General features: G+C 46.6%; 1 protein-coding gene across 3 annotated transcripts in view; it reads left to right on the top strand.

Annotated features, from left to right (window-relative positions):
- The window catches only part of MBD3 (methyl-CpG binding domain protein 3), a 36247-nt gene extending 17744 nt beyond the window's left edge, over positions 1–18503 (top strand). For all 3 annotated transcript variants that reach the window (XM_074939303.1, XM_074939302.1, XM_074939304.1), the window contains exons 4-7: positions 2454–2544; positions 3128–3305; positions 16256–16447; positions 17884–18503. In XM_074939303.1, coding sequence (XP_074795404.1) covers positions 2454–2544; positions 3128–3305; positions 16256–16442 — 456 coding nt within the window. In that variant the 3' untranslated portion in view covers positions 16443–16447; positions 17884–18503. The remainder of the gene's footprint in view (positions 1–2453; positions 2545–3127; positions 3306–16255; positions 16448–17883) is intronic.
- The last annotated feature ends 4235 nt before the right edge of the window (positions 18504–22738 follow it).

The raw sequence follows: 22738 nt of genomic DNA, 5'->3' as shown, positions 1-22738 counted from the left end.
TTTGGAACCCCCTTTCAGGTAGTTGAAAGCAGCTATCAAATCCCCCCTCATTCTTCTCTTCTGCAGACTAAACAATCCCAGCTCCCTCAGCCTCTCTTCATAAATCATGTGCTCTAGACCCCTAATCATTTTTGTTGCCCTTCGCTGGACTCTCTCCAATTTATCCACATCCTTCTTGTAGTGTGGGGCCCAAAACTGGACACAGTACTCCAGATGAGGCCTCACCAGTGTCGAATAGAGGGGAACGATCACGTCCCTCGATCTGCTCGCTATGCCCCTACTTATACATCCCAAAATGCCATTGGCCTTCTTGGCAACAAGGGCACACTGTTGACTCATATCCAGCTTCTCGTCCACTGTCACCCCTAGGTCCTTTTCCGCAGAACTGCTGCCTAGCCATTCGGTCCCTAGTCTGTAGCGGTGCATTGGATTCTTCCATCCTAAGTGCAGGACCCTGCACTTATCCTTATTGAACCTCATCAGATTTCTTTTGGCCCAATCCTCCAATTTGTCTAGGTCCTTCTGTATCCTATCCCTCCCCTCCAGCGTATCTATCACTCCTCCCAGTTTAGTATCATCTGCAAATTTGCTGAGAGTGCAATCCACACCATCCTCCAGATCATTTATGAAGATATTGAACAAAACCGACCCCTGGGGCACTCCACTTGACACCGGCTGCCAACTAGACATGGAGCCATTTATCACTACCCGTTGAGCCCGACAATCTAGCCAGCTTTCTACCCACCTTATAGTACATTCATCTAGCCCATACTTCCTTAACTTGCTGACAAGAATACTGTGGGAGACAGTGTCAAAAGCTTTGCTAAAGTCAAGAAACAATACATCCACTGCTTTCCCTTCATCCACAGAACCAGTAATCTCATCATAAAAGGCGATTAGATTAGTCAGGCATGACCTTCCCTTGGTGAATCCATGCTGACTGTTCCTGATCACTTTCCTCTCATGTAAGTGCTTCAGGATTGATTCTTTGAGGACCTGCTCCATGATTTTTCCAGGGACTGAGGTGAGGCTGACTGGCCTGTAGTTCCCAGGATCCTCCTTCTTCCCTTTTTTAAAGATTGGCACTACATTAGCCTTTTTCCAGTCATCCGGGACTTCCCCCGTTCGCCACGAGTTTTCAAAGATAATGGCCAAGGGCTCTGCAATCACAGCCGCCAATTCCTTCAGCACTCTCGGATGTAACTCGTCCGGCCCCATGGACTTGTGCACGTCCAGCTTTTCTAAATAGTCCCTAACCACCTCTGTCTCCACAGAGGGCTGGCCATCTCTTCCCCATTCTGTGATGCCCACTCTCTACCTTATTCATCTCTAGCCCTCTGCTCTACTACATATCCAGCAATCCTTCCTACTGCTAAATCAAAGTTTCCTAATGTTTGACCCACAGCATTTTCTCCATTCTAGCTTTGTTCAGGCTACCTTAAGTCTTCATTCTAATTTTGGAAGTAATGCCCAGGCCTCTTAAGTATCTGGCTTTATAACCCTTTGACTTGAAAATTGTGGACTAGAAATTGCCTCCTGTGATTTGCTCTGCTACTTAGAAGCTGAGAGCATTATTGTGAAAGGCCAAGGAGAAGTAATTTAGACTGTGTCACACTTTGGGTCATCTTGTGGTATGAGGTGGGCGGAAGACTTGTGGATTTGTATGGTCCTTGGCTGGCTACATGCCATGTTGTAGTTCCCTAAAGCCTAGATGAAATAGCTGTTCTGCAGCAAAAAGCAAGGGTTGTCAGGCAAATTGCTATAGTCCTGTAGATATCCACTGATAGATGTCTCTGGACTGTGATTTGAACATGGACCCAGCTGTAATATTGCCTCTTCTTACCAGATAGATTGGGCGATGGCTTCTGTAATTGAAAAGCTTCGTTCCAAAAGCAGTTAACTTTTGCTGATGTATCTGTTGATTAAACTATTATAGTCATTTTATTTAATCTTTACCCTGGCTTTGACTTGAATTGCTCTACGCTCTTTCTTTAAGAGTAACCTCTGAAGCAAAGCTGGGGAACAATTCTCTGGAATCTGCTAAAGAGCAGATTGATGAGTAAGCCAAAGGAATACTTACCAAAAAATACTGCCCCATACCATTTGCAATTAAATGAGGTGATGCCAGTATTAGTTACTATCCTAGTGGTGCAGAAGAAAAGAAGATTGGAAATACCCGAATTGAGGCAAGGGGGCAACTTTTTTTAAAGCCAGTAAATCAATACAGAAATATTGAGGAGGTTCTTCCAACCGTGGAGCTGTTTTGTTGATTAACTGATGGTAATGCAAACTGTTCCCTCCTTGCAGATACATCTGAGCCCCTTTTATAATATTGCCAGACATATCTGCTCCAGTTCTCTGCTCCATAGCGTGCCATGGCAGGCAGGTGTTTTGCTGTGTTGTCAAGTGTGTTTCTGTGTTTTACATGAATGAATAAATGTTTTCTTTGTTAGCTCTTCTGGGAGAAGAAACTAAGTGGACTGAATGCCTTTGACATTGCAGAAGAGCTGGTGAAAACAATGGACCTTCCAAAGGGTTTACAAGGTAATTAGATCATGCTTTTAACTATAGGCCTAACACTGTTGTATTAGCTATGTTTTGAAGGTACTGTGGGCTTAACCCACTTGCTGTCAGGTGTTTTGCACTTTGTGGACAACTCCCAACTTCAGAAACAACTGGTTATGACTGGGGTCAGGCTTAAATTCAGTTTACTTAGCCCTGAGGGGCATTGAGGGACATTAGGAGAAAGTGACATGTCACTCAACAGCATCTCTTGTACTCAAGTTAATTAAGGAGCTCTTTTGATAGGTCCCAAAGGAAGTTTCAGCCAGCCATCCTTGTGGGAGGATAGCTGTAATGGAGTGATAGTCCTCCAGGCTTAGACTGGGATGTGTAGGACACCTGGGAAAAAGAAGAAAATGAGTGTACCATTTTAAAATATAAAGGAATTGCTATGCCATTGGGTCAGCAGGATCTGTTTAATGTGGGATGCGTAGAACAAATGTGCTGACTTTTAAAGTATCAGTACACAGCTCTGCAACTTATAAAATAAAGAATGCAGCAGCTTGTATTATTTTTAGTTATTGCTGTTAAGTTGGTGGAAAGTACAGAATTTTTCTCTCTTTAGGGGTTGGACCTGGTTGCACAGATGAAACCCTTCTGTCTGCTATAGCTAGTGCCTTGCACACTAGCACTATGCCCATCACTGGACAGCTCTCTGCAGCTGTGGAGAAGAACCCTGGAGTTTGGCTAAACACCTCACAGCCTCTCTGCAAAGCATTTATGGTGACGGATGAAGATATTAGGTATTAACAAGAAATTTCACTGGTTCTTTGCTTTTGGAATGGTTTTTGGGCGTAAAACAGTTAATGCCCTTTTTATCAAAGCTAAGCTTATACCTGATAGATGAGTATGGTTCAATGGGTTTCTTTGATTGCTCTAAACTAGTGTGTCAAATTATTAACTTGATTTCACAGGAGATGAAAGAAAAGAACATTAGCTCTGACTATTGTGTTGGACTAGGTTAGTTTTACCTCTTGCATCTTTTGAGGAAAGAAATACTTTGTCACCCTGGTAGAGGACAACACTGCAGATTTTGCTCTTCTGAAGGCACCTATTACTTTTAATCGCCAAAGAACAGGCCCAAGGAAGCTTTGAGCAGAGCCATCAGTTCACTAAATTTCATGCTCCCTGATAATCATGTTGTGTGAAAGTGGTATATGCTATATTAAGTCTTGACCAAAACAATGACTTTGAACTCCAGCTTCATTATTACTCAAAATGCTTCCCTGTTTGCATGGCACTAGCAATATTTACTGCAATACTGTAGATTTATAGCAGATCTTCAAGGCAGCAGCTGCCTCTGGTGGGGAGGGGTGTGCATGTGCGCAAATTATCCTTTTTGTATTTCTGCAGAACAATATTTTCATTGGAGGAAGATTTTTCTCAAAATTTAAAAAACCTGCAGTTGCTTGCTTGCTTGTTTTCTTTTCTTGACTTTTTGTATAAATGTAACAGTGTCTCCGAAGGAGTCACCTTCAGTTATTGAAGGGACCTCTGATTCTAAAAGCTTTGACTGCTTAAGCTAAAGGACTAGGTCCATTAGCTCAAAAATAGTAGTAGACACACAAACTGTTTGTTGTTATTTAGCTACTAGAGGGGGATAAAGAGCCCCATTAGCATGTTAGTGTGCGTAACACAAGCCCTGGTAGGATGAATTTGGATCTTTTCTCATTGGATCAGAAAAGTGTGACTCCCTCCAGAACTCCTTCAAAGGCAGATCTTTCAGTTTCAGAAACTGAAAGCCTGTATTAGAGAAGGAAACAGTTCAAATTAACATAGAGCTAGGTGAAATCCCATTTGTCTGAAAATACCATCTCTTAGGGTTCTCACTCATAGGCCGTAGCTCCTTATTATGAGACTGATGATAACTAGCAGGACTTTCCTAGCCCTTAAGATTTCTGACCTTTCTGTGCAACAGTGATAGAGTAGGTTTCAGAGTAGCAGCCGTGTTAGTCTGTATTCGCAAAAAGAAAAGGAGTACTTGTGGCACCTTAGAGACTAACCAGTTTATCTGAGCATAAGCTTTCGTGAGCTACAGCTCGCTTCATCGGATGCATAAAGTGGAAAAAACCACTTTTCCACTTTATGCATCCGATGAAGCGAGCTGTAGCTCACGAAAGCTTATGCTCAGATAAATTGGTTAGTCTCTAAGGTGCAACAAATACTCCTTTTCTTTTTAGTAGTAGAGTAGAAGGTGATGCAGTCCCCCTGGCGGTGAGAATTATCTGTCCTGGGAATTCTCATCCAATAGAGAATGGCTCTGTTTCGAACTAGCTGAAGAAAAGGTGTGGGGAACTCCTTGCACATTTGCTCAGTCTCAAAGGCAGAAAAAAAAATAATTACACCCTCTCAGAGCAGAGGTCCCCAAAATGTGGGGCATGGAGGAATGTTCGGAGGGAGGCACAGCTGGGGGCCGGGGCCTAGTCCAGTCCCCATGGGGGCAAGGAGGCTTGGTTCCTGGCCCTGCCCCCCCACCCCCTCATGCCTGGGGGCAGGCACAAACAGGGGTAAGGGGGGGCATGAGGTAAGAAGTGTAGGGACTACTGTCCCAGAGGAACGTTTCTGGCTGTGTCTTCCACCCTCTCCATAGAAGATTGGTGTTGGAAGAGGGCCATGTCCAGTAGAAAGCTTCTTTTTACCTGTAGTGCTGCACCCCAGATTCCTGAGCTACAGCATTGAAGTTCATTTGGACGGAGGCTACAGCCCTTTGCGTTGTAGACTACCAGGCTTGCATGGCAAAAGCTCAGGTGGAGCTGTGGAAGAACACCTCCGCTCTGGACAATTCTCTTACTCGAAAAAAATGCCATGAGATAAAAAAGCTAGTTCTTCTTCGAGTGATTGCTCATGTGTATTCCACAGTAGATGTGCGTGCTCGCCACTTGCACCGGTGCCGTAAGTTTTTCCCCTAGCAGTACTCGTAGGGGGAGCACTGATTCAGCTCCGGGTACCGCGACTTTCGTGCATGGTGACCCTTTGGTGTCTTCCACTAGCTGGCACCGCTCCCCATCTGCGGGACACAAGAAGCCGAGGAAAGGCCCGTCGTCGCAGTGGCATCAAGAGAAAGTAGGGGCAGAGGCTAGACCCATGTTAGGCAGCTCTCGTTCCCCCAGCCCCTAGGCCTCCCGCTCATGTTGAGCAGAGTAGCCCAGCTGTGTCTGGTCAGGTCTGTCCAGATGCCTTAGACGCCGGAGGTCTTGCAAGTGGCTTGAGACGTCATAACCATGCCGGTACTGGGGCGCCGCCGGTGTTGGGCTCCCTGCAATCACCCCCAGCTCAGCGCAGGTCTTGGTCAGGAGACCACTTCCGACCCCCCCTTTCCGCCCAGCGATCATTTGGGACACAGTCCTCATGCATCACTGTCGACGCCCGCTAGACTGTCTGGTTGGGTGCCGTCCGAACGGGGCTCCCAGCACCGCTCCACACTGTGGAGAGATTACCGATGTCACAGAGATAGGCGTTGCGGACGGTCACCAAGTCGTCGGGGCTACCGCAGTCGGTCATGGCACGGGCACCGTCGCCGCTCCCAGTCAGACTCCTGCTCTCGCCCCCCGCAGCTCGAGGTGTAGATCGCTGGCACCGCGCCATCGAAGGTCCACGCATTGGAGCAGATAGTGGAGCAGCAGCTATGAGCAATACTGATCCACTGCTTCGGGGTTGCAGTCCCGTGGATGCTGTCACTCCAGGCACCGCTGTTCCTCCCGCAATAGCGCCAGGACACTTGTCAGCCCAACCTCTGCTTGCAGCCACCCCCCTCCTTGGGTCAGCCTAGTTAAGCCAACCCCTCTGGTGCCACCGGTGCTGCAGCAAGGGCAGTGGCACGGGGCCCCGTGGCAAGGACAGTGGGCACTGTGGCCTCCGATGCAGCCCCAGGTGGGGGCTCGCTCGATAACTGGAGCTTCAGAGGCACCATTGGCCTCGCTCTCTAGGCCCCCGGGAGCTAAATCGCTGGGACATACGTCCCCAGCGCCTCGCCCGGAGTCCGACCAAGGGTTGGACTCACCGGTGCTGGCAGACACGCAGAGCTCCGTGCCGGCCTCCTCCCCTGCTCCAGGTGACACAGTTGCGGCCCCTCTGACCTGCAGGAGGACTTCAGAGCACACCAGGAGCTCCTGAAAAGGGTAACATCGAGCCTTAACCGCCAAGCAGAGGAGATGGAGGGGCCCTTGGACTCCCTTTTTAATGTCCTGTCCTCCCTGGTGCTGGGCAGGGTGGCTTTGCCCCTCCACGAGGGGGTGGCAAACATTTTTGAATGCCTTGTGGCAAACGCCGGCTTCCCTGGCCCCCCAGAAGGCAGAGCGCAAATATTTTGTACCCGCCAAAGGGCATGAATACCTTTATACCCACTCTGTGCCCAAGTCCCTGGTGGTCGAATCTGTCAACCACAGAGAAAGACAGGGTCAACCAGCTCCCACACCCAAAAAGAAAGATTCAAGGAGACTGGACTCTTTCAGTAGGAAGCTGTATTCATCTTCAAGCTTCCAGCTGCGGGTGGCTAACGACCAAGCTCTCCTGAGCAGATACGAATTTAACTTGTGGGGCTCACTGCCAAAATTCGAGGTCTCCCTTCCGGAGCAAGACAAGAAAGAATTCAAGTCGTGGCTGGAGGAGGGTGCAGCTGCTGCCAAAGCTGTCCTCCAGGAGGCATTGGATGTGGCGGACACGGCTACTCGATCCATGGCCTCGGCAGTATCCATGCGGAGGGCATCACAGCTCCTGCTGTCCGGGCTATCCACGGAGTACCAGTCAATTTTGCAGGATCTCCTGTTTGATGGCAAGGCCCTGTTCGCAGAGCAAACAGACGCCAGGCTGCATGGCATGAAGGATTCCCACATGACCTTGCAGAACCTGGGCCTTTATATACTTCCGGCCAAGTTCAAGCCGCAGCAGGCCCCTGCCCAGGCTTCTGAGCCTAGATATGAGCCCGCGTATAACAGGTCTAAGGACCGGAAGGGGCGCCCTCAACGGCGGTCACGTCCTTCCCCGCAACCTGGGCCCTTTAAGGGCACGCAGGTGGGAAAAAGGCGTTTTTGATGGGGCGCCAGGGGGTACCCGGGCAACTCCCGAGGGGACTCCCCCTTCAATAAAGCTTCCTTTCCGCAATCGCTTGTGTGCTTTCCTCTCGGAATGGTCGTGACTAACCTCGGACCAGTGGGTCTGCAACACCATCTCTCGGGGCTACATGCTGCAGTTTGTCTCGCCTCTGCCCAACCACCCCCCCATCCCTCGCTGGTCTGGGGGACCCATCACATGTAGACCTGTCAGAGCAGGAAGTGGGCTGGCTCCTCAGTCTGGGAGCTGTGGAAATGGTACCCAGGGAGTTCAAGGGCAAGGGGTTTTACTCTCATTATTTCCTTATCCCCAAGGCGAAAGGGGGTCTCAGGCCTATCCTGGATCTGCGGGACCTGAACCAGTTCATGGTCAAGCTCAAGTTCCACATGGTCTCCCTGGCCTCTATCATACCCTTCCTGGACCCCGGGGATGGGGATTGGTACGCGGCCCTGGACCTGCAGGACGTGTATTTCCGTATTCATATGTTCAACGGACACAGGCGCTTCCTCTGGTTCCTAGTGGGGCAGAACCACTGTCAGTTCACGGTCCTCCCATTTGGCCTATTCACTGCCCCCAAGATGTTCACGAAGTGTATGTCAGTGGTGGCGGCATACCTCAGGCGCCGGGGTGGGGGGGTCCAGATCTTCCCCTACCTGGTCGACTGGCTGGTCAAGGGCAGCTCCTTGTCGCAGGTGCAGGACCACATGGCTCTCTTTTTGTCCACTTGTGCCAACCTGGGTCTGTTGGTAAACAAGGCCAAGTCAACATTAGTTCCAGTCCAGCCCATAGAGTTCATCGGGGCACTCCTGGACGCCTCGATGGCCACGGCCTCCCTCCCGCCGGGCAGGTTAGAGACCCTGAAAGGGCTAATTGCCTTGGTCTCGAAATTCCCTGTGACAACGGCCAGGGCGTGCCTACAGTTCCTGGGTCACATGTCGGTGTGCACGTACATAGTACGCCACGCCAGACTCCGGATGAGGCGTCCTCCAACTTTGGTTGGCCTCACAGTTCTCCCAGGCCCAGGACAGTATGGACAATGTCCTCACCATGCCCGACCCGGTGATCGCCTCCCTACGGTGGTGGTCCTCCCCAAGCAACATGCTCCAAGGGGTCCCCTTCCGGGACTCGGCCCCGTCACTGGAGCTAGTGTCTGACGTGTTGGACCTGGGTTGGGGGGCCCATATGGGGACAGTTCAGACCCAAGTGCTGTGGTCAACCACGGAGTTGTCCCTCCACATAAACGTTGGGGAGCTTAGGGCAGTACGCCTGGCGTGTGTGGCTTTCCTCTCGCACTTACAGGGCAAGATAATCAGGGTCCTCACGGACAACACGGCCTCGATGTTTTACATCAACAGGCAAGGCGGGACCCGGTCCTCAGCCCTCTGCCAAGAAGCCCTCAGTCTGTGGGACTTCTGTATAGCCCATGACATCTCCCTGAGGGCCTTCCATCTGCCGGGAGCCCGCAACATGCGGGCCAATCGTTTGAGCAGGGATTTCTCCTCCCAGCACGAGTGATCTCTCCACTCGGAGGTGGCTCACCAGACCTTCCGAGCGTGGGGAATTTCCCAGGTGGACCTGTTTGCGACGAGGCAGAACAGGCGTTGCCCCCGGTTCTGCTCCGGGGCGGGGTTGGGACGGGGTGCTATCTCAGATGCCTTCCTCCTGCTGTGGTCAGTTCAGCTTCTCTGTGCCTTCCCCCCGTTCCCCCTCATCAGCAAGGTCCTAGAGAAGGTGAAGTTAGACAAGGTGCGGGACCCTCATGAGCCTAGTGGTGGCCCCACCACAGCTGTTGCCTTTCTGCCCGGACTTGCTCTCCCAGAACTGAGGCAGTCTCCTCCACCCCAATTTAGAGATTCCCCACCTCACGGCGTGGCTGCTCAGTGGCTAGGGTAGTTCGGAAGGGGTCCAACACATCCTCCTGGAAAGTCGTTGGCCATCCAGACGCCGAGCCTATTTGACAAAGTGGTCCAGGTTCTTCAGGTGGGCTGTCGAGCAGGGTGTTTCCCCAATGGCTGCCCTGATTCAGCTTATCCTGGATTACCTCCTCCACCTTAGGACCCAGGGCCTAGAACTCCTCGGTCAGGGTGCACCTGGCGGCCATATCGGCCTTCCATCTGCCGGTGCAGGGTCGTACGGTGTTCTCCCATCCTTTGACTGGACGGTTCCTCAAGGGATTGGACCGTCTTTTCCCATATGCTAGGCCCCCTGTCCCACAGTGGGATCTGAACTTGATGTTGTCCCGTCTCACGGGACCCCCTTTCGAACCTCTGGCCATGTGCTCCTGGTCTCATCTGTCATGGAAAGTGGCCTTCCTGGTTGCCATCGTGTTGGCCAGGTGGGTATTGGAGCTCAGGGCTCTGACCTCTGGACCCCCGTACACAGTTTTTCACAAGGATAAGGTCCAGCTCCCCCCACACCCCACGTTCCTCTGCCCTAAGATGGTCTCTGCCTTTCACATGGGCTAGGACATCTTCCTGCCTGTCCTCTGCCCCAAGCCTCACACATCCAATGAGGAACGCCTCCCCCGCACGCTCGATGTGCGTAGGGCGCTGACTTTCTACCTGGAATGGACTAAGCCATTCAGGAAGTCTTCACATCTGTTTATTGCTTCGGCTGAGCTCATGAAGGGGCAGTCGATCTCCATCCAGCGCCCCTCTTGCTGGATCACCTCATGCATCTGCACCTGTTACAATCTGGCAGGAGTTCCCCCTCCACCGATTGTGAAGGCACACTCAACACAGGCACAGGCCTCGTCAGCTGCCTTCGTGGCCCACGTCCCAATTCAGGACATCTGTAGGGCCGCTGCCTGGTCCTCTGTTCGCACATTCACCTCACACTATGCGATTGTCTCCCAAACCAGGGACAACGCCGGATTCGGTAGGGCTGTACTCCGTCCCAGGAATCTGTGAACTCCTACCCACCTCCAACAGATACAGCTTGGAATCACCTACTGTGGAATACACATGAGCAATCACTCAAAGAAGAAAAGACAGTTAGTTACTTTTTTCCGAAACTGGCGTTCTTTGAGATGGGTTGCTCATGTCTATTCCACATCCCACCCTCCTTCCCCTCTGTCGGAGTTGTCCGGCAAGAAGGAACCGAGGGTGGGGGGGGCGCACAGCTCCCCTTATACCGCGCCATGGAGGTGCCACTCCAGGGGGCACAGCAGTGCTCCCCCTACGGGTACTGCTAGGGGAAAAACTTCCGGCACCGGTGCACGTGGCAAGCACACACACCTACTGTGGAATAGACATGAGCAACACATCTCGAACACCAGTTATGGAAAAAGTTAACTGTCTTTTCATAAGGGTTTAGAAGGGTTAGATATTATGTTTGAGTGACTTTGGGGAAGGGTCTTTTGGAGTGGGCTGCTGCCTCAGATTATAGGATGACTGTATGCTTGCTTGGTTGTGGACAATCGGTTTCTGTAGAAGGTCCTTTGAAAGTTTGAAAACCTGACCTACACAAGAGACTGACTTGTTTGGTGAGCAGATGGAGGCTACTTTGCAGAGGGCAAAGAGGACAAGGACCACTTGATATTTTCTTGGGCCTGTCTCACACCTCAGATCCTTTATAGGAAAGAATGGAAAGGGTCTACCTCAAAAACCATCTTTCATGTAAGTTTAATGGAATAGCCCTCTGCCTCAGTATCAGAAGTTGAAGGGTCTTCAGTCCCCTTTTAGCGTGCTCTAAAAATGGAAGGATTTTTGCAAGGTTCCAGAGTGTTTAGCAAGTCTGCTATTGCCAGCAGACTGCCAGGAATTTCCTGCCAGAGGCAGAGTGGGAGCTATTTTACCATCTAAGGTCATTAGTCACATTAGGTGTACAGATCCTGAACATTGTTGCTTGGGACCACGAGATCAGGCTTTCAGAAAACACTCCATTGCCCATTACAAAAATTGTCTCAAGCTGTTCAATATCTGGAAGAGCTGCTGTAGGAAAGCCAGTTCCTCCTGGCAGAGAGTCATCGAGCCTGTTCTAGTGGACAAAAGAGAGAGAAGGATATATTCTAGATGTTGATAGTCAAAAAGGTAGCTGGGCTCAGCCCTATCCTATATCTTGGGGAACACTCAGGGGGCCATTATGCCTCTTCTAGAGGGAGTTGAGGGTGGTCTTCTAGCACTAAGGACCATCAGAGATTTGAGTTATAAATAAAAAGTGATTCTGGTGCAATCAGGCTACCATGTTTTACATCCACCAGCAGGGAAGTTCTGGGTCATGCCTCCTTGGTCAGTAAGCTCTTCATGTGAGAGAGCAGGTTGTATTCCACAAGATGTTCCTAGTTATGTACTTGATAAGGAAGGAGAACACAATTGCAGGCTAATTGATTCCTGGTATTTTCCTCCAGTGGAACACTGAAGCTGGATCTCTTTTCCACTTAGATAAAAAGCCTTCTCTGTATGGCACCAAGAGAAAATTCTATCAGCAAGGGATAATTTCTCCAACCACTGAGGAAGGAAAGTTGCTTCTCTTTGGCTGGACAATAGAACAGCAATGTATTACTCTAGCATATCAGGGAGAGAGTACCTAGCTTGGATAGAGAGAGGTCCCATCTTGTACATTTGCAGAGCTGCCACCTAGTCTTTGGTACACACTTTTTCCCAGCACTATGCTCTTGTGCATGCTTCTAGAGCCAAAGTAGCCTTTAGTAATGCTCTTCTGTGGTCCCTATTGAATTATTCTCCTTAGCATCATTCTCGTTCATTGGGGTACTGCTTGGGAACTTCCTGACATGGAACATCCACAGGGACAATAACTCAAATGAGAGGTTACTCATCTTGTACAGTAACTGGAGTTTTTGAGGAGTTTTGTCCCGATGGATGCTCTGCTGTCTGCCATCCTTCCCCTCTGCTCCAGAGTCATTCTCTCTCGACTTCATGGTTGAGAAGGAACTAGAGCAGCAACAGGTCTGACCTTCCCTATGTACCCTTCTGCTGGAGCACAAGGATGTGTAGGGTGTAACCGTGGACCTGCAAATACTGCTGACAGAATCTCCAATCCGGAGCGCACAGGTGCATACACATCCTGATGCAGAGCACCCATAGGAACAAAACATCTCCAAATTCTCCAGTTACTGTACAAGATAAGTTAAACTCTCCTTTCTATATTGTTGGCATTGGCTTTGCTATTTCTACTTGTTGCAACTTTGCAGTCCTTTTTTTCTTTTGGGGACATGTCTCAAGCTTCTTGCTCTCATAGAATGGTATCTGCAGAAAAGAGAAAATTACTTGCCTTGTAATTCTGTTTCGTTGATATAGGATTCTCATTCATCTGCCTGTCTCCTCAGAATTTGGAGGTTACTTTTCTTTTGAGGTGCCTTTCTCTGGAGTGCATTTTTGATCTGATGTTTTCTTGTTCATTCCAATGAGCTGACTGCAACATTCTGAGGGCAGCATTTATACTCTGAAGGGCTGGAGCATGCTGACTAGTAGGGACTAGTAGTGATGCTGATTTCCGGGAAACTACAGGCCAGTCAGCCTCACCTCAGTCCCTGGAAAAATCATGGAGCAGGTCCACAAGGAATCAATTCTGAAGCACTTAAAGGAGAGGAAAGTGATCAGGAACAGTCAGCATGGATTCACCAAGGGCAAGTCATGCCTGACTAACCTAATTGCCTTCTACGATAAGGTAATTGGCTCTGTGGATGAGGGGAAAGCAGTGGATGTGTTATTCCTTGACTGTAGCAAAGCTTTTGATACGGTCTCCCATAGTATTCTTGCCCGCAAGTTATAGTAGTATGGGCTGGATGAATGGACTATAAGGTGGATAGAAAGCTGGCTAGATTGTTGGGCTCAAAGGGTAGTGATCAATGGCTCCCTGTCTAGTTGGCAGCCGGTATCAAGCGGAGTGTCCTAGGGGTCGGTCCTGGGGCCGGTTTTGTTCAATATCTTCATTTATGATCTGGAGGATGGCGTGGATTGCACCCTCAGCAAGTTTGCAGATTACAGTAAACTGGGAGGAGAGGTAGATACGCTGCAAGGTAGAGATAGGATACAGAGGGACCTAGACAAATTAGAGGATTGGGCCAAAAGAAATCTGATGAGGTTCAACAAAGAAAGTGCAGAGTCCTGCACTTAGGACGGAAGAATCCCTTGCACTGCTACAGACTAGGGACCGAGAGGCTAGGCAGCAGTTCTGCGGAAAAGGACCTAGGGGTTACAGTGGACGAGAAGCTGGATATGAGTCAACAGTGTGCCCTTGTTGCCAAGAAGGCTAGCGGCATTTTGGGCTGTATAAGTAGGAGCATTGCCAGCAGATCGAGGGACGTGATCGTTCCCTTCTATTCAGCATTGTTGAGGCCTCATCTGGAGTCATGTGTCCAGTTTTGGGCTCTACACTACAAGAACGCTATGGAAAAATTGGAAAGAGTCCAGTGGAAGGCAACAAAAATGATTACGGGGCTGGAGCACATGACTTATGAGGAGAGGCTGAGGGAACTGGGATTATTTAGTCTGCAGAAGAGAAGAATGAGGGGGGATTTGTTAGCTGCTTTCAATAACCTGAAAGGGGGTTCCAAAGAGGATGGATCTAGACTGTTCTCAGTGGTAGCAGATGACAGAACAAGGAGTAAAGGTCTCAAGTTGCAGAGGGGGAGGTTTAGATTGGATATTAGGAAAAACTTTTTCACTAGGAGGATGGTGAAGCACTGGAATGGGTTACCTAGGGAGGTGGTGGAATCTCCTTCCTTTGAGGTTTTTAAGGTCAGGCTTGACAAAGCCCTGGCTGGGATGATTTAGTTGGGGATTGGTCCTGCTTTGAGCAGGGGGTTGGACTAGATGACCTCCTGAGGTCCCTTCCAACCCTGATATTCTATGATTCTATGAATGGTTTGTACTATTCTGATGACTTAGAGTCAAAAATCTTTAATAGGGAAGTTCTGCCAGGTTCAGGCCTAAGGGACTAAAAACCAGGAGTGAGAGATCCTACAAGATCTTTGTAAGATAAATAGTCATCCTTTGTTTGGCAACCTGGACAGTGACAGATGTGATTTAAGTGAGTGAAATGTAATTCTTCTCTACATCTGAAGCTTCTGACCTGTACTTAAATGCTGGCTGCAGTGACTGACCAGTATGTCTGACTGGCCTCTTGTTTCCTTGTAAGTTGCACTGAAAAGCAGAAGAAATTGCTTTTTTCCCCTCTATGCCCTGCTGTTAAATTCCTCTTCTGGCCATCCTCAGCTGTTCACTCCATACACTTTGGTTTGTACTAATGTCCATTATATGTATGGCTACAAAAACAGTGAGACAAGCACCTTTTTATTCAAAAAGTTGGAGGATTAAATTGTCTTTATCTAAGACACTTTTAAAATAAACTGTCCCTAGGCTGGCTGGCTGCTCTCCTCTTGCCCAGTAGAGGAAAGTCTAACTTGTACAAGCCTGTTGTGTGCTGAAAAGTCAAGGAAACATTGGATTCTGGGTCTGATTTCCATTTGCAAGGATACCTCAGATTCATTATGCTGAGCTCTGGCATTGTCCTGCTGCCTCTTCTCTGATATTTGTGCATAATAAATCCATATCCTTTCTGAGGAATGGCTCTGGATTAAGGCTTTTGTGTACAGGGAAGGGTATGTGTGTCAAGTGTATGTTGCCTTAGGTCTGATGAGCCAAAGAGTTGAAACCCTTTGGGTGTCTACTTCGTTGTTTGCTGTGTTGTAAAATGAAGATACCAAATACCTCAGCTGTTGTATTTTTGCAAAGTAAGGCAGTTACAGAATATAAATTGTGATAATACACTTGGAATATAATCAGTCCAGTCCTCTTCTTTCAAAAGTCACTGTCCGTTATTACTGCTTCTTCCCCTATCTCTCATATATCCTCAGAAGGCCTTAACATCCTTTTCTGTCTGGTAAACTTCTGTGCTTCTCTTCATCTCATACATGCAGGGAAGTAATTAACGTGGCACATCCAGTTCACATTTTATGCACCTGCATCTTCCATTGGCACGAGGTTGGGAATAGTTAACTGCTGGTGCACCACACAAATAAAAAGTTTACTGACCCACTGTTTATCTGCAATGAACTAAATTGGGTGATGTTTTCCAGCAAACATCTTAAGGCTGGTCCGATTTCTGCCTTCAACCTGTTTAGTGTCCTAATTGTATTCCAACCTCTAACTTGAGAAGTTCAGCTGCCAAGTGATTATGCATTTAGTGTGCATTTCTGCTGCAGATTTACAAGAGAATATTTGTCTTTCTCGTGTGTGTGTGTGTGTGTGTGTGTGTGTGTGTACACATAAATAAAAAAAATAAACACAGAAACCTGTTACAAGTACATTGTTCGGGTTGCAAAATCAAGCACACAAAAATTAGCAAATGCCAGAATTAAAGTTACCTTTGAAACCTTAATTTGAACCTCTTGTGCATATGGATTATGCTCAGGCAAACACTTGTTATGCCAAATTTCAGCCCAAATGTTTGCCAACTGAAAACAGGGTCATATTATGGGAAGTGTTAGACAGACTTGGTGTTGCTACCAGCTTCACCTATAATATATGTAAACATGATGTGATATTTTAAAATACTTTTTTTTTTTTTTTTGTAGCATCCCACATCACCTTGTCCAGCCTCACAGCTGAGGGGTTTGCACTCCTTCCCTTGAACTTCGCAGCTGTGAAAAGTAATAAAAGTATTCGTTCTTTCCTGGCAGGAAGCAGGAGGAGCTTGTACAGCAGGTGCGGAAGAGGCTGGAGGAAGCACTGATGGCTGACATGCTCGCCCATGTGGAGGAAATAGCAAGGGATGGGGAAGCTCCTTCAGAGAAGGAAGCAGGTGATGAAGAAGGGGAGGAGGAAGAGGAGGAACAAGACCATGACCAGGAAATGGAGAATGTATAGTCCAGGTAATGGTAACTCTGAACTATTACCTCCTTTCTCACCTTTCAGTTTAAATTGAATAACACTGTAGTGAGGAAGAAAATGTATCCAAAAGGAATCTTAAAATTGGCACTAACATCCTTCTCCAGTATGCACATTAAAGGGGATAGTAGCTTCTTTGGATCTTTGAGCTGTTTCGCTTTTAAACCTTATCTCACAGGCTCAATTCTACACAGATGGTGACAGTGACCTGAAAGTTTGGGGGGGGGGGGGGGGGATTGATGTTAATGTGAAAGTAATTTTGGGGGGCTTAATTCTAAATTGACAGGAATCTCTGTCATAACTGAGATTAAAATTGAGATTAACCCCCTTTGGACATTCTTAGCAGAGAAGCTAGGTGGTCCCTCTAGGCCAGGAGTGAGATACTTTGGTGGAGACATTATATATGGAGTGAGCTTGCATTGTTACTGACTATTCTGTACCTATTCTTTGGATCAAATAGAGGATTTTGTTCTCCCGGATTGTCACTTGGTACTTATCACGTGCTTAGTACACAACCAAGATATTTGGGTGCATTTTGAAGGAAGACTATTTATTCCATACTCAGCTATTTTAACTAATATTAATTTAAAAAATATCAAGCAGTGGTTTTATCTTCAACTCTTCATGTAGTGCCAACCCAAGATACTTCATGGGTCTTCATTTAGTGTGTGATATGTACTGCAGTACCCAAACACAATAAGCCATGTTATGGAAGGAAAGCTAACGTTATTTGTGTTCTCTTGATGTATTGCTTAGTTACAACCCTAGCCAGGAGCCATATGTACCATCAGTTAAATTTATGCACTGAGACAAAAACAGCACTCAACGACTATTTAATGTTTGATCATTTTAAGTTATATTCCAGGAAAAACAACCAGTAATCTGTCACTGCAATGAGATAGCCAGTATCCTCGCGGCTTTGTTACTTAGACTGTAGACTTGTGAGCTTCTTAGGCAAGAAATAAAAATGTAGAGGAAGACGAGCCTTAAAATTAACAAGAGAAAAAAGAAACTACCCCCCTTGGAGGCAGTGACAACTGCATTTCAGTGCCGTGTAGGATCAGGAGTGACCTTTGTTTTTTCCATACAGGGAGGCTAATCATTATGATGGGATTTGTGTGGCCTATGGAAGATGCTGTCTTATATTTGGGCTCCCTCCTCTTCCTTGTGTTGCCACTTGGATTAACTGTAGCCTTATTTGAGCACTCCGTACCTTTCGGTCCTTTCTGGTGAAACAGTCCAGCAACAGCAGCCAGCCAGATAAGATAACAGACTACCATGGTGAAAAGCTGAGGCCAAAGAGGCAGTTGTGTTGAAGATCTAGATGAGACCTCACTCTGATTCTTAGAGACCACTTGCTACAAAAACGTAAAAGTCCCTGATGATTTACCAAATGTTTCTCTCTGCTTCTTTCTTCCAGGGAGTTCCATCTAAGAATTCCTAGTCTAAACCCTATCAGCAGGGTCAGCACAACTATTTACAAAGCCAAGAGTGTCTGCAGACTAAATTGCACCAACCATCCAACTGTACCTTTTTTGAGCATGTTCGATGTCCACTTCAGGAAAAAGTTGAGAAGCTGATTGCTCATTAATTGCTGGGTGTTCTTGAAGATGAACTTAACTAAACTGTACTTCCCCCTCCTTTTTCTAAAGGGTCAGGGGAATACAAAAGTGTGAAGGGGAATAAAGGAATGCAAAAGTGGGGGGAGAGCTAAAACTTGAAACCAGATTCCCTCTCTTATTCATGGGTCAATGATACAATGGGGTCAAATTTTTCAGACTTTTCTATCTTAGTACCTTTTAACAGTGACCTAGAGAAACCATTTTTTTCTCTCACCTGACACACAAGGAGGACAAGAGATGCTCTTTCACTCCTTGGCCACTTTGCTGTAGGCTACCTGTTTGTACCAGACTGTATGTTGTAGATTGTCATTCTGTATGTGAATTCAGGTCACTGAATTTCATTTTTCTCTCAAGATCAGATAGGATTTGATGAGTAGTCCTAAGAGATGAGAAGTTGGTGCCTCTTCCACTTCAGGCTGTGATGAGCTCGGAAAGTTACACTCTGTGAATCAATTTTGTATCCATGACAACCTGGTTCTATAACTAGTTCCAACACCACATTGAATGCTTTAGTTGCCAATACTTGGCAGTGAAGCCTGTGTGTCTCCAGACATAGCTCATTAGGTGTTTCAGAGCTAAGTATATCATTGTGTAGTATGAATATTCAACTTTTGGTGTAAGTCTGGTTGGAGACACCTTTGCAGCTAAAAATAGAAGGTTCAGTATGACTCATTTCTGGCCAACAATGAGGAAAATTTCCTCCTCTTTTCTGGTGCCAAGCACTCCAATCTCTGTTTTAGTATGTGTGGAGTGAAGGGAGTCCATTCCCATAGATTTGTCTATACATCTGCACGTGAAAGCAGTAATGTTCTGACCTCTTTTAAAACAAGAAAGGCAAAAATTTTTGACTTTTCTATAATATCTAAAAATGAACCTAATGCTTTTTATTGAGCATTGACTCTTTCTTACTTGCATGTGCAGTGGAGTGACCAGCATTCTTTGTCCAACAGTGAAATGATGTGAAACCTGCCTTAATGTGTTCATAAGTTTTTTGGCTTCACCATGGGTACCTTGAATTATTCTTCAGTCTCTTATTGTGCAAATAGTGGGGGAAACTAGTGATGGATGAAAATTAATCATCCAGGAGGGGTGGAGTGAGGAGATTGAAGAAAATATCCACTTGATTGCAAATTCCTTTTGTCTTTGGGTATCCATGCATAATTCATGCCTGGAAGTGTCCACTGAGAATATATAAAAGATGGATTCAAATATTGCACCTCTAACCAGTTGTGAGAGTTGCTGGTATCCCAAAATTTGGGACAGAAGTAGCTCCCCAGAGCCTCTGTCGTATAGGAATGTTTAGCAATAACAGTGAGGACCCAGGGGCATTTCCTGGAAAGTAATGACCTCCTTTGGGTGTAGTTCTACTCAAGCCACTGGGTTGGTTGAGAAATCTCCCATGTCAAAGTGACTGATGCTATATTAACCCTTTCCTTTAAAAAAAAAAAAAAATTCCACGGGATTGTTGCTCATTTGGAGTACTACAAGAAAGCTGGATTTGTATTTTACTGCTGCTGTACTAGGCATTGCTTTGGCAATGGTACAGCTGCCAGTTAGAATTATTTTCATTTTTAAACAGTCTGTTATGGTAATTATTCTGTAAACCTGTCCTCCTGTAATTCATTGTGTTCAATTAAATGTTTCTTGCAGAAAGTAGAACTTTTTCTAGTCTGTGTCAGCCCGTTTTGAGTATCTGTGCTGTGCCATTGCAAGCTGTCCTTTTAAGGAGAAGCTCTTGCACTGCGTTTTGAGATAATTTTTTTGGGACCTGAAGGAGGGATATGCCATGTAAAAAACTGATCCTTACTGCAGTGTACTCCCATGCCTTCATTGTGGATGAGAGACTAGCAAAGTATCCTAAGAGCTTCGTTAGCTATCTACTCCTCTATCTGCCTACTTCCCTCACCTCTGACACTCTAACCCAGTGGTTCTCAGCCTATTTTTCAACTATTATGGGCCGCGTATGCAGCTCTCTTATGTGTTATGTGGCCTGATCCACACAATATATATACTATCTATATGGCCCTGAGGATGTCACATGGGCCACAGCTCTGTGCTGACTGGGCCTCAGGTTGAGAGCCACTGCTGTAACCCATACTAGATTCTTGTTCCTTTAGACCTCATTACTCTCGTTCTGCATTGGATGAAAGGCGGGTGGGTAGGAAGTTGCAGTGAAAATATTTAATTTTCTTGAAATTCTGGTACCATCTAGTGATTACCATATTCTTCTCTGTAGCATCAATATAAAGCTTTTCCTTACGTGTATATGGTGTGAGGGTTGGGAGGAGATTCAAGAAAGCAATATAACTATCCCAAATCAAGTGAAACCACTGGGAGGACCATTTCTTCTCTTCCCCCCCGCCCCATGACCCATCTCCTGTTGGTGCTCTGTTCTTTCCCTTCCATTTTTTATAAATGTATTTAATTTGGGGTTGATGAATCTTCTGTTTTTAAAAGCACCAACAGTGGCCAAAGATCCTCCTCGTGCTCCAACAACCTTAAATAATTTTACCTTTTTACCAGGACAGGTAGGTAAATACAAGACTACTTTTTCTGCTGTATCCATGCAGCGACATCTGAATTAGTTCGTCTGGTCACAGGGCTCCACTGTGGGAATGATTGGTGTGTACACACTGGGTCCCCATTGGCAGGGTGGGGAAAGCTGCTGGTGCTTCATTAGTGTCTTGTTAATTGGTAGAGTAAATAATAGATGAATGAAATCATGGCAAAACTCATTAACTTTTCCTAGTGCCTGGCAATACCTGTGCACACCAGTGGTACACCACCATTGGCAAGAGCATGCTCTGATCCAGGAGCAAGTGCGGCCTCTTTGGGGAAGAATCACAGATGAAGGTGTATGTCTCTTTAAACTAGAAAACTTAGTGCAGCTTCCATGGGCCCCAAGCATTCTTTTTAAAAAACAAACCCCCACAAATTCCAGGGCCAAGTAGCCTTAAGTATACTCTACGCTCAGATTTTTGTACGGGTGGAACAATTTTGTTTAGGTGTGTAGTTTGTTTTTCCACTGGACTAACTATACCAGTACAACCCTCATACCAGTATAGCTTATTCCATCTCCTGTACAGCAGTAAGCTATACCAATAGAAGCACTCCTATACTGGAATTACTGCATCCTCTGTAGGGGAGTTGTGCCATTTTAACCATATCATTGTAGTTAAAGTGGTAAACTTGTGTGTGTAGACAAGGGCTAAAACTCCTATTGTTACTATATGGCTTTCAAATGATAGCTATAGATCACCTGACTTCATGAAAATAGTCTTAATACCCTTAAAGCTATAGCTTCAGAGTAGTCCATAGTGTGCTGGGAAAACTAGTAATGCTTGGGCGCTATACTGCTTTGAGAACAAGAGTTCTCAAAGTGCAGGAGAGCCCAGAGGGGTGGGGATGAATTAACTTCTGTGAATGTGGTTAAAAAAAAAAAAAAATCCAGATAATTGTATTAAAACATTTACAGCTGTGTATTTTTACATAGTAGCCATCTCTTTAAAGTTATGTTTGATAAGACTACTGACCTCCTAGACATACATGGTCCACTTATGCAATATGAGGCCAGTGGCTGGCTGATGCTGAAAGGGACTGCTATATTGCATCATGCTCCTATCAGTTTACTTAGAAAAACAAAACACAAAAAATGACAGCCTGCTAATCATGTAAGGCTCTGACTGGAGGAAAGGGAAAGAGGATGAGAAGTGTTAGTGCTGGAATGTCTTAGACTTGTATGTAATTTTACGATATGTTAAAAGATCTTAAAAAGCAGTTCTGCTTTCCAAAATGACTGTAAAAATGGTCTGTTAGCTAACAGTTCTAACTTTATCCTGTGCATTCAGTGTCAGATCTGCTGACTTTATGATCTTATTTTTTCTCATTACTGCTTTCTGCTCCTTTTGGCCCTGCAAAGCCAACAAAGTTATGGGAAGAATTGATAGGGGAAGTAGAACTGGGTGGTAACCTGGGCAGCAATGATGATGAGATGGTCCAGTTCAGGATCCTGACAAAAGGAAGAAAGGAGAGCAGCAGAATACAGACCCTGGACTTCAGAAAAGCAGACTCTGACGCACTCAGGAAACTGATGGGCAGGATCCTCTGGGAGCCTAATATGAGGGGGAAAGGAGTCCAAGAGAGTTGGCTGTATTTTAAAGAAGCCTTATTCAGGGCGCAGGAACAAACTATCCTGATGTGCAGAAAGAATAGCAAATATGGCAGGAGACCCACTTGGCTTAACAGAGAAATCTTCGGTGAGCTTAAACACAAAAAGGGAGCTTACAAGAAGTGGAAACTTGGACAGCTGACTAGAAGAGTATAAAAATATTGCTTCAGCATGCAGGGGTGTAATCGGGAAGGCCAAAGCACAATTAGAGTTGCAGCTAGCGAGGGATGTGAAGGGTAACAAGAAGGGTTTCTACAGGTATGTTAGCAACAAGGTGGTGGTCAGGGAAAGTGTGGGACCCTTACTTGAATGGGGGAGGCAACCTAGTGACAGATGATGTGGAAAAAGCTGAAGTACTCAATGCTTTTTTGCCTCGGTCTTCACAGACCAGGTCAGCTCCCAGACTGCTGCACTGGGCAGCACAGTATGGGGAGGAGGTGAGCAGCCCTCAGGGGTGAAAGAACAGGTTAAAGACGATTTAGAAA

The sequence above is a fragment of the Natator depressus genome, chromosome 25 (assembly GCF_965152275.1).
Source record: "Natator depressus isolate rNatDep1 chromosome 25, rNatDep2.hap1, whole genome shotgun sequence".
Lineage (NCBI taxonomy): Eukaryota > Metazoa > Chordata > Testudines > Cheloniidae > Natator > Natator depressus.
This window is presented reverse-complemented; position numbering and strand designations above follow the sequence as displayed.